At 39.5% G+C, this 12,185-nt stretch overlaps 2 protein-coding genes across 6 annotated transcripts; one reads left to right on the top strand and one right to left on the bottom strand.

The window, feature by feature from the left end:
- Nucleotides 1-4,083: 4,083 nt before the first annotated feature.
- LOC128740140 (mitochondrial proton/calcium exchanger protein) lies at nucleotides 4,084-9,873 on the bottom strand. Of its 5 annotated transcripts, none has more exons than XM_053835657.1 (6): nucleotides 9,514-9,873; nucleotides 6,434-8,133; nucleotides 6,130-6,372; nucleotides 5,227-5,331; nucleotides 4,859-5,134; nucleotides 4,084-4,657 (listed from the first exon to the last, which is right to left on the bottom strand). In XM_053835657.1, the coding sequence occupies exons 1-6, from the start codon at nucleotides 9,578-9,580 to the stop codon at nucleotides 4,469-4,471; spliced, it is 2,580 nt and encodes an 859-aa protein (XP_053691632.1). In that variant the 5' UTR covers nucleotides 9,581-9,873; the 3' UTR covers nucleotides 4,084-4,468. The 5 variants fall into 5 exon arrangements, with proteins under 5 accessions (XP_053691632.1, XP_053691633.1, XP_053691634.1 ...); XM_053835658.1 differs by having other exon boundaries at nucleotides 6,434-8,130; XM_053835659.1 differs by lacking the exon at nucleotides 9,514-9,873 and adding an exon at nucleotides 8,262-8,436.
- A 1,560-nt stretch (nucleotides 9,874-11,433) lies between these two features.
- LOC128743266 (U6 snRNA-associated Sm-like protein LSm1) lies at nucleotides 11,434-12,101 on the top strand. Its single transcript, XM_053839811.1, has 3 exons — nucleotides 11,434-11,534; nucleotides 11,599-11,783; nucleotides 11,847-12,101. Exons 1-3 carry the CDS (start codon nucleotides 11,486-11,488, stop codon nucleotides 12,015-12,017), a joined length of 405 nt encoding a protein of 134 aa, XP_053695786.1. The 5' UTR covers nucleotides 11,434-11,485; the 3' UTR covers nucleotides 12,018-12,101.
- Nucleotides 12,102-12,185: the final 84 nt, after the last annotated feature.

Raw genomic sequence — 12,185 nt, 5'->3', positions numbered from 1 at the left:
CACTATCTAATTTTTTTCCCAAAGTTTCTTACTCGATAGTTGATGATAATGGTAGTTTGATTAATGCTTTTGGGGGGTTTAAACTAGGCTTCAGTCTTTTATTCAATTGTTTTTCCATCATTTTAGTACTTGTAAAAGTAAAAAGATTTAAACTAATCGCCGTTTGGAAAAGAAAACAAAATTCGTTGCGAAGCCGGTTTCGTCATAGCAACGTGAAAGGCGTACCATGAAGCGTAATTCAGCCAAAACAAGCAACAAGTGCCGGTTTTCCGAGCCATGTGCATAACATACAATGCAAAAAACATATTAGGAGCATTTATTTTTGCTCCTCATGGTGCATCAGGCGGTGAGGAAAAGATTCGCGGGTAACGCAGTGAGAGACATGATCTTCAGTACAAGTAGACTACTTCTTTGCAAATACCTTTGATATCATAACCAAGGTTAACTCACCTTGATCATAACCAATTGCGACGGTGAAGGCAATTTATGTCAGATTGGAAGCGGAATCTAATAGGATAAAAATAAATGCGTCAAAGACCAAATACACGAAAGGAAGAGGCTCATAGGGGACAAATGCGCGCCTCCCATGAACGGTAATCGTTGATGTCGACGCATATTTGGAATCGCTGGAAACTGCAGACAACAATACTAGTAAGAAGATTCAGGACTCTATCAGAGCTACACTGCCGTGAATCGCATAACCGTCCCGTTTTCTATGGCGTTTCCTATATAAATGTTATACGATTCACGGCAGCTGCCGTGAAACGCATATCAGTCCCATTTTCTATGGAGTTCCCTATAGAAATGGGACAGCTATGCGATTCACGGCAGAAACATTGATTTTCTTAAAACGGTTCGATCAAGAAGTATACGCCGTCGTACGAAGATCTTTATGGTAGATCCGATAGATCTTTATGGAATTGAACCTGTATCGCTACTCACGGATTACAGATTACATATACGCCATTTGTCGGGTTCGAATGGAAAGTGCTACGGATGATGTTTGACGGAGTGCAAACTGAAGCGAAGAGTAGCGGAGTCGTATGATTCACAAACTATATGCACTGCTTAGAGAGATTTTCTTCGCACATCTAGCGCAAGTCGGTAGGCTATGTTGAGCCGGACACGTCGTAAGGATGTCAGACGACTGTGCGACGAAAATGGTTCTCTTCAACACCCCAACCGGCACCAGGAACATTGAGTGACCAAAATTCGCGGCATAATTTTTATCGCAATTTTCCTGAATTGCTATTTTTGAAAGATAATAACGCTAACGTATATGGTCAGAATGCTGTAGTGTAGATGCCACAATAGTTGGAAATCTGTCCTGAAAACTTTTTTCATATTGTCGATTAAAGACAAATTTCGTGCGTTTAACCAGGGGTCAGTCCCGGTGTAGTGGTTACCATTTACGCCTCTCGCGCCAAACCAAACAGCTAAGTAAGAATTGCTACATTCGTAAGTCATATCTAGGATGGCAGCCACATTAGCGGTATCGTGACTTTAATAATATGCATAAAAAATTGACTAATTTCAGATGGCAATAAAAAGACTACAAATTATACTTAAATCCATTGTTTATTAACCCTTCTACAAAAATGTTTCAACGCCCTACCGGGTGGCCTTACGGCAGTTGAACGGAGTGTTAGCCATATAGCCGATGAAAAGATGAATGTACCTCATGTTTATCACCTTTTTACGGCCTTGGCGTTCAGCTACTGCAATGTTAAGGCCGCGAATTTTTTGAAGTAGTTTCTGCGTTTCAGACTAATCCAAAAACTTTCTATAGGTCGCCGGTGGGGGACGTTGGGAGGGTTGACGGTCTACGGTACAACGTTTATATTCAGCCGGTCTCCTCTTGTGATCTCTTTACCTAATGAACCGATGCCAGACCGGAAAAATCACCACATCCTCCTTCGCTTGATACTTCTTGATGAAGTCGGCAACTCCCAGCAGACTATATGTCTCTCCCTGTTCATCGCAAGCCCCAAAGAAAAGAACGATGGTTTGGACATGCCTCTGGCTGATCAACCACAGAAAGACCTTCGTCGGAAACCTGGCTTGGGAGATATATTTGATATTATCGCTTACCTTTTTAGTGGGAGACGTAAAGTACCCGGTCCCCTGTCAGTCGTTGCCGTCTAGCGTCAAGTAGGTCACCGTTTGGCGGATTGCTCCGACCTTCCAACCCAACGCGTGCAACGATGAGGTCATCTTTTCTCAGTCTTCCTCTTCTGCTTATACTGGACTGTACGGTCGCGCAGCACCGACAGGTGGTCCGAGCTGGCTTCCGCTCGACGCTCTCATCTTTCTCCAGAAGGAAGATGTTCACCCCTATTCTGTATTTCGAACGAATCTTTATTTCATTCGACTTGTTTCGAACGAGATGTTTTGCCCATTTGATTTTGCTGGCGGAAATTTCGTTTGAAAAAACTTTCGTTTGAAATACCAATCCGTTCGAAATATAGAATAGCGGTAGTTGTAAATGTCGGAACGGTTATATCTGGCGGACACTAAGTGCCTCACGATGTGCAACTTCTAATTGAAGATGGAAGTATGAACAAAGCATCGAGCATAGTTTCGCCCTGGCTGCTGCAAATTAACTGATAACGCTGTAAAATTTTTCTGTACGCAACAGGGTGCCCATTAACAAGAGGGACGTTCAAAAATGTAAAAAAGGATTTATCTCGCTTTATAGGGATTACCGAGAAGGAGACAGATTTACAAGTGGCTGGGGGACAACGGGAGGGGAACTGAAAACGGGAGTAAACATATTCAAATGAAGAAAAAGGGATTTGTTTCTTCCATTATGAGAATTTTTGTTACAATAACAGATGTACAAGTGACTTAGAGACAAAGGGGCCCCGAGTAAGAGCGGTCAATCAGCTAGTTTCAAACAAGATTGTCAGAACGAATGGGTGTCTTGATAATAATATGAGATTTGTCACCATTTATTAGTCTTTTTTTTTTTCTTCTTGTATTCATCGACAGTTGTTTATGATACCTCGAGTAACTATCATCTATTCATCTATTTTGAAATTCCTTTTGGTTTCGACGAATGGAATATGATTTACGTGTCATTTCTTTTATCAAAGCTTCTTTAATGCCGGCCTATGCCCAAAGAAAGTGGCCTTCGTCAAAACACTGAGAAGACCGGTACGGCCACGGAATGTATTCATTACGGCTGCCCAAAAGAGAAGGTACTAAACAACGATATTCGATTAGGGGCTGGTTTGCTAACGGTAACCCCTCACAAACTCATTATAAGATTTCAATTTTTTTTATATTTCTCAGTAAACTGATAGCAATGTTGCCAACCCAACAATTATTCTGTTGAACTCTTTCAATACCTGGCTGAGAGTGAAGACTCCAGAACTCAAAACTGAAAACTGGGCATAGTAGAAGGTTCACATATACATAGCAAAGGACGATACTACTAACGCCATCTCTTATCCCAAGGGAGCTACTACTGCCTATGAGTGTTGGTGATCGCAACCATCTAAAAGAATGTATGCGTGTGATGTTGGTGTACGATGGCAAAGATGTCAGCGTGGTTGTGATGCTAGAGTGATGGCACATATACAACCTAAAAGTTACCACCGTCATCCGTAGAGGGCGTTCTGGATGCAAGTAATTTTTTTACATAAAAGCGCTACCGGTCAGCGGGCGATGGACTGTACACACACACACACACACACACCGTCATCCGTAGAGGCCGTAGTAACCCTGTCCGTCGCGATTTGTCAGAATGCCCAGTCTCGACTTCTGTAGTCTTCGCTGAGAGCTAGGCGAACCAGCCGTAGGCAGAAAGCGTTTGAAATAAAGAATCCAATCTAATAAACGCCTCTATTCTCAAAGCGATCGGACCCGGATCAGATCAGAAATTTCGCTTCAATCAGAATACAACATGCTATAACACACGTCGATCCGGATGTTTCTGAACGGAATGGAGCGAATATGTTACTTGAAAAAATATACTGAAGTGCTTTGGAGTGGAGTAGCTTATTCGATGTTATTCACAAGGCTATTGACAATTTTTCCAAATTAACATCAAACGATAGAAAGACCAATTTAAATATCTGCTTCAAGCTTTATTTCCTTTTCCTTCAAAGGTATATTGTCAACCATTCAAAGACATACCACAAATTATGTCTGCTGTTATCGTAAGCTATTATAGTTATAAATGAATTATTTTAGTTTTTCTAAAGTTTCCTCTGCGCTTCGCGTGTATTTCTTGGGGTTGATCTCGCGTATAAATAGCTGTACAATCACATATTTAGATGCTGGTAACAAACAAGTAGACCCTCCGTGCTATAACGTGAATAATTTCTTCCCAGGAGAAATGTTCTACGATACATTTTATGCAATCTGGAGGGTGTATCTAAGTCCAATCTACATATCACTATTTCAGTAAATTGTTTAGGGTTATCGTGTGTTGGTTCATGGTCAGGGAATTCGTCTAGCGGCATCACACTGTTTTATTTTGCGTTGAATTAGGTGATTTTGGTGGTGCAACAATGGTTGGGGGAATATTCGCTGCGTCAACTGACGTTTTCGTATCAAGATCACCTGACGAAGTAACATTCGACATCATTTGCTCGTTTTTCCTCTCGGCAGCTTTTTGTAGTACGTACGTATCGATCATTGGTTCGGCCAGCTGGTAAAGAAAATGGCAACATGGAGAATTTTAATCGTGCAACTATATGTTCATTACATGATCAAAGCAATTTAGGAAGAAGCAGTTTAGATGTGCGTTAATGTTTTTATGTGAATGTTTTCTTGAAAATTGCAATTACTGGAATGTATTTTTACAGTACTGATCCTCACTTTAACAAATGCGTTGGCTTTATGGACCGACCTTCGTTTCTTTTGATCCCTTTTTCGCTTCATCTACATCTACAGCAGAATTTTCAGCCAGCGACAGATCTGTCGCTTTGTCCTGCACCTCCAGCAGCTTTTCATTTTCCTTGCTCTTCTGCTCCTTTTGCTTCTCTTTGGCCTCAAGGCTCTTGATGAGAGCTTTCTCGATCTTATCCTCCGCTTCTAGGATTTCCTCCTTGTCCAGCAAATCGATCAATTCGTCAAGCTGTTTGGTTTTCAACTGAACGTTTTCCTTGCCAATTGTTTCGATAACCTAAAACAATGCACAAATGAAATATCCATGCCGTTAGCACAATGACACGATGAATTGACACATTCGTGTGCTGATGTATGAACCGTTGTTACCTTCAGAACGTCTTCTACTTTGATGTGGCCATCGTGATCATCGTCGATTTTTCCTAGGATTTTAGATATCTGATCTAACCGGGAGTCATCTGGGACTTGCTGAATCTGAAATATTAATGAAACATTCGCAGTTGTAATGGGATAAAACATACCAAATAAAAAAAATACTGTGATATAGGACAACTATGTTATGGGAAATCTTAAGAAATATGTAAAATGTGTGATGGAACAGAGAAATATCGAATATGCATGAATTATCATGATATTCATTTTCTAATGAATGTTGTTGATAAGATTCAAAAATAGGTTTCCGGAATTAAAATGATTAACTGAACAAATGCTAGTTGGCTTTATTCCGACTTAAAGTTTCCAACGTAATTTCATAGAAATTTAAAAAAAAAATAAACCCCATTTTAAATGGCGAACAGTAGGTTGCTGCTATGTACCTTCGTTATGATTGACCGAGACCGTAAAATATTCGAGCTTTTCTAATGTAGCATTTTGGATGCAGAATGCGTTAAAGTGCACTAAATTGTATTGATAATGATTAAATCATTTCATTATTCATTTTCCAGTAGCTTAAGACATAAATGTTTTAAATATGAATTAAATATAATGTAATGGAATAATGAATAAATCGATTGAAAGGAAGAGACGGATTTACACAACTAATCATCCTCTTGAACGAGGAGATTCTTCCAAAAATTTTATATCAATTGATGATCAGAAAAATTTCTGATCAATTGATGCAAATGTCTCTAAAATTCATTTAAAATTAGCATTAGCAGTTAAAAGCATGTAAAAAATAACTACTCTTCGTTACATGTTCATTTCTCGTACTTCCTAAAGTTATTCTAATACAGTAAATTAACAATGTAGTCCTAAAAAGTTAAAAGTTGTTACCTTCTTGATGGCAGACATCAATTCGTCGATTCTAACGAGTTCCTCGCTAGCCTGGCATGCAGGATCGCTTTCCAATTTTTGTTCTTCAGCGGCGCTTACTTGCTCTTTCAGCTCCTGCTCTTTCTTCTCCAAATCAGCCAGCACCGTATCCATTTTACTGATCATCGAGTTAACCTTCTTGTACAGCATTTTGGCTGCCCGTGATTCCTTCACCTTCACTTCACCCGGAGCAGCAGTGATGACCTGTTGAAAACAAAATAAATAAAAAGTTAAGAAAAAGATCCACTCACAGTATCAATTCTACCTCTTGTAGCTCCTGGACATCTTCCTGGTAATCAGCGATTTCCTCCTTCAAGTCCTTAATTTCTTCCTTCTCGACCAACAACGTTTTCTTGTCCTTACTCAAGCTTCCCAACGCATCACCGATAGCTTCCAGGTCTTTACTAGTAATCTCTTCAGCTGCTGCTGCTGCTGTTGCTGCTGTTGCTGGTTGTTCCGGAGCTACCTTAGCTTGCACTACAGGTTCACTTAGATGGATGACCGTATCTTCGGTAACAATTGGCGCTTTGTCCACCAAGATTTCAGCAATTTCCTTTTGCTTTTCTTTTTCCTCTTCTCTCTCTTCTTTGATTTTGCGTTCCTCCTCTTTGATGACTTCAATTTTAGTTTTGTTATCGATCTTGCCTTCACGTTCGCCGATAGCAGCTTTCGTGACGGTTGCCACGGAGTCAGGAAGAGATGAGATGGTTGCCTTCAGCTTATCGCTAGTTGTCACATTCTCCGGCAACATCAAAGCTCGCGAAAGTAGGAGCAACGAGGGTGGCACTTTTTCGTTCAGGCTCATATTGATCCACTCGCGTAATTGCGACTGAAGTCGTTCTTCGGTTGTACCATAAGCACGCATGCCACGCGCACGACAAGCTGCCTGCAACTCAGAGAGGTTTAACGATTCTATTCCCTCTTTTTGAATAGTTCGATCATCAGCAGCTAAACTTCTTAATTTCATTCGAAGCTGAAAACGAAGCAGATTTGAAGTGCCAATCGGAGACATTTCCAGCACACGACAAAGTGCCTGCAGTTGCAGACGGGATAACGAATCCAAAGTTATTTCATCTTCAAACAATTTGGAGTACTTTATAATATCCTCATTAGCAACAGTGAAGTTGTCACTGGTACGAACTTTGGCAAAGAACTCACTGAAATCCTTCGCAGCCTGTGACCGATGTTCTTTATTCGTCACAGCCATATCATCCAATGTTTTCTGCAGAAACTTAGCCATTTCTAGTTTCACTTTGAGGTTCTGCTTGATTTTATCCTCCCGCTCGGTTGCAGTCTGGAATGTCGATGGGAGCATTCCGGGAAACAGTTTGATTGCCAATGGTAGTAATAATTCCATGAAGGGCACTATTATAAACACCGAAAATGGGAGTAATCGAAACAGATCCGAAGTAGTTCGCACCAATAACCGGTGCTCGCGACGCGTTAACGTTTTACCATTAAGTACTCGCCAAAGTAGTTTCCGACTGATGTTAATGTCTATAAACAATAACCGAAAGCCATGGTAGTAATGTACCATTTCAGCCCATATTCGCTGTTTGAGCGTTTTCTTCACCGGCGCCGCTGGAACTACTTGGCTCTGACTGGAGGGTACAGCAGCAGCAGATGCAGCAGCACCTGCCGTTTCACGAGCAGCGCTCGTCACAGTAGATGCAGTAGTTGCAGCTTCATTGGTTTGCTCCTGTTCTTTTTTAGATTGTTTGATTGTTTGTACTGTAGCCTCCACCTTGGACGAGGGCTGATCGAAGTGCACCGCAGTCGTTGAAATACACCTAATAGCGCCGTCATTATTATAGCTATAACCTAATGCATCTAGTAACGTTGTATTGGTTGGTGAAACACTCAATACAGCAATATTCCTACTGCTTGCAGGAAGGGCAGAATAACTAAGCTGATATAATCCTGACCTTTTCGTTCGATAGCTGACAAATCGGTTCCGCACACCTGCTTTAAGAGAAATAGAAAGTAGAATTAGCTAAGTTAGTATGATTCTTTTGATGAGTGTTAATTTGAAGTAACATCAATTGGAGATGCCAATTAGGAACCAGTACTAAAGGGAAATATAAAACGATTACCAAAGCTTCCTGGTGCGGCAAAATGGCCAAGAACAACAAATGCTTTCATCCTAAAGTAGACGCCAAGAATCACTGAGAGCTTGCTTCGGACTTGTTCGCGCTTAGCCGACAAAAATTATTTTTAAAGACAACGATTGACAGACTTTACGGCGACACGGGCGACACTATTTCAACTGACTGACTGCCAAGCGAGAAAAGTTCACATACATCGTCGGCGTGCGCGATCGCCTCAGTTTACTAACATCACGCCAAGCAAACTCGCTTGCTGATGCTAAACAGCTGTTGATATAGCAATGTAAAGCAGGACTGTCATGAACGTATCAACTAAAACCAAACCTGTTTAACTCACATAACGGTACGGCCTGGGGTTTTCTAAGCAATTAACACGATAAAATATGTAGCTTAGTATGATTTCCAGTTAAAAGTAATTTTTCGTTTTTTATACTTATAATTTCATTTAAATAATACTCGTAAAATAGCACCTAGTGACATCATGAACACCGCCCATTCAGCGTTTACAGAATGAAAATATTGCTATTCATAATCACACGGGTTTAAAAGTTAGTAACTGTTGCACAATTACTGGTACTCTAAGTTAAATATTAAATTTTACCTAACTTGAAATTGGTTGATATCGAAAGGTCTACTAACACTCTTATATTTCTAAACAATCGAACAAGAGAAGCTAAACTAGTGCTTAAATTTATTTGTCTTCAGCTGTTTGTGCTTTATCTTATTTATAACTCATTTTTATACCTTGAATGAATGTGTATTGAAGCTGTGTTCTCGCAACTAGTTCTACGATAAGAGAACTAGTCTTCCGGCATCGTAGCATTTACCAGTGGTAACAATACTAATCACATCATGTAAAATCAAAACCATAAAACAGTTACAGTATCGTACGATTTTTTAGCGTTTCTCTTCAATCTGCCTCTGATCGCAAGATCACTTCCACACATTCATAGAAAGGGAAAAGCGATTGCAAATACAATCACAGCTAGCACCAATCAACTTTAAGCACGGTTTTAACTAACCCAAGTTCCGTGTCAACGTCAGAACAGACCTTTGCTTTGCTACAGTTTCTTAATGGTATGGTACTTCTGGATGGTACATTGGTCAAATGATACCAAACCCCAACTTAATATTTAAGTGATGCCACTGTTTATTTTAATCTTGCCAATAAATATTACGTAAACAAATGAAATCAGATGTCGGTCGCAATCATTCTAGAAAATTGAAATTAGTTACTCACCATCCACGTAACGATAATGCCGGCTAACTGCAAGCACCGTTTTTGGAGCTTTTAGAAATGCACTCATTTTGAATATACTGCTTTTGTTAGTTCACTGCTTTTGTTTCATGTAACAAAGTTACTGAAATCTTCCTCTTTCCTTGGGAAAACAAGAACGCTGCTTGGATTACTTTCTATTGTGCACCAAAGAACAAATTCGTTTGAGCGTATCGATCACAAACAATAAATCTTTTCAACTGCACGGTGTTTTAGTTATTCTTGTGGTTTTAGGGGGCTTAAATTTTTCTTCGGTTCCAAGGAAACGCGAAAGGAATTTTCCATTTCCTTAGGCTGTACTAACTTCGAATCACGCTTAGTAAATTGAACAGATTACTGACGATGATGACATGATGAAAAAAGAATACTGATTGTACAACATGTCACTTTCGTCCCACTGCCAAAATAATATGTACACGGTGGATAGGCAGTTACGTCGAAAATGGGTTAAAATTAATTCGACAACAACTTTACAAAAGGGCCTAACCCATCTCCTCGATTTCGCTAGACCATTTTATATGACAAGCGACAAGGTAACCTGCTGCTATTGATATTGCGCTTTCCCGTGCTGGTACTTTGATAATCCACAGAAGACCCCACTGGAATGCAATGTCAATATCAGCAATGTTATTAGTTCGTAAAATGGTCTATACTGTTTTCGTTAGTTAACTTGGGTTAGTTCCAACTTGACCACTGAATAAACATTTTCGGGAGAATAAAAAACATTTTCGGGATGTCCGTGTATTGCTTGCAGCTGGGTTGAAAGTGTGAAAAAACCTAGAGCGAACCCGACGTCTCAAAAGTTCAACCCAGAGTGAAACTAAGTTCAACCTGAGTGAAAAAACAAACGTTTTGACAGCCGTTCGATTGGAACTAGGGCGAACCTAGGTTGAATCTAAGCATAAACAAAAATGCTATCGAAAGAATAAACAAACGTTTTCGTCTGGATCCGTGTATTGCTAATAGCGGCGGGGTTGACTGTCAAAATACTCAGAGCGAGCGAGCCCGTCGTCTAAAAAGTTCAACCCAGAGCGAAACTAAGTTCAATCCACGAAGCTAATCACTTCAAATTTAAATATATTTTATACATACATATTACACACTTAAACGATTCGGTAAAATTTACCGAAATCTAAACAGCTGAACGTTCGGTAAAATTTTTTATTGCACCAAACATTACTTATGATCTGTAAACGTCGATTGGCACCATCGAAATTTTTACCGAACGTTCAGCTGTTTAGATTTCGGTAAAATTTTACCGAATTCGGTGCTTTTTGTTAAGTGTGTACATATTTTCACTCGGTAGCCCTTTTGAAAAGTTGGTTCCGACTACAGACGGTAGATAATCTACAGACGCGCAAAGAGCGTGGCATAAAACACCAATCGAACCGTCAAATCGAGACACCAAATGAGCAAAGTAAACAAACTTGTGTTTCGTATAGGCAGGGAAGACTAAGTTTTGTAATCTACCTGAAATATTAAAACTTTAACTATTGATTTACTAACAACATATGGATTAGTTACACTCGATATATCATATAATGCTTTGAAAAATTCAATTGGCTTGTTCAATTTGCAAAATATGCGTCGTAATTCGCGAAGTTCCATGGAACATACCTCACGATTCACGCAACTTACTGCTGATTATAGGAAGATTGATCCAATTCTGACTGGTTGCCAAAACTGTTTAAATAAAATAAACAAAAAAAAGTGTTGCCGAATTGGTAATTTTTCTCTTTGCGCGTCTGTAGATTATCTACCGTCTGTAGTTCCGACTCGTTTGATTGGCCTTTTTCAAATGTTTGCCAAGAACCAAGCAGTTTTCGATTTGCGTGTAAAAGGCTTTTTTCGCCAGTTCCAGTAAAAAATTTGTGAACTTTGTTTACAATTTACATTTAGGTACCGGTAATCTTGGAAAATTTAACACAGAATTAAAATGGAAAATCCTTTATTCGGCACAGCTCATCTACTGGATGAAGTGGATAGCAAGTATCTCTTACGTTATATATTAAATCTTTACACTAATTAGTACAATATAAACATCAACAGAAAAACTAATGGTTTTGCTGCGGGACGGTCGAACGCTTATCGGGTATTTGAGAAGCGTTGATCAATTCGCCAACCTGGTGCTCCATCGGACCATCGAGCGAATACATGTTGGCAATGAGTACGGAGACATCCAGCGTGGCGTTTTCATTATACGAGGAGAGAATGTTGTGCTGCTGGGCGAAATTGTACTGAACAATGTTTTGCAATTAGCTGAACTTTATGGATTAAATTTTAATATATCTTTCTAGGACAGAGAAAAGGAGAATAATCTACCCTTGAAAGAGATTTCTGTCGATGATATACTGGATGCGCAACGCCGTGAGCAAGAGGCCAAGCAGGAAAAGCATCGACTAATCGCAAAAGCATTGAAAGAACGAGGTCTCAATGTGAATTCTGAACTAACACAAGATGAGTTTTAATACGTTTTAAGATGCATAGTTTAGAAAGTGACAGCATTTAACATGGATAATTCTATTGTTTTTGTTTATTATATACTTCTTTTGTATCAGAAACATAAATGTTTGTATTTATCCGTAATTTGATTAATTGCTAATTATGAGAAATGAAATTGATTTGACCAATTTCCA

Source organism: Sabethes cyaneus, chromosome 3, assembly GCF_943734655.1.
Source record: "Sabethes cyaneus chromosome 3, idSabCyanKW18_F2, whole genome shotgun sequence".
NCBI lineage: Eukaryota > Metazoa > Arthropoda > Insecta > Diptera > Culicidae > Sabethes > Sabethes cyaneus.
Note: the sequence above shows the minus strand (reverse complement) of the source record. Positions and strands in the feature narration are given on the sequence as shown.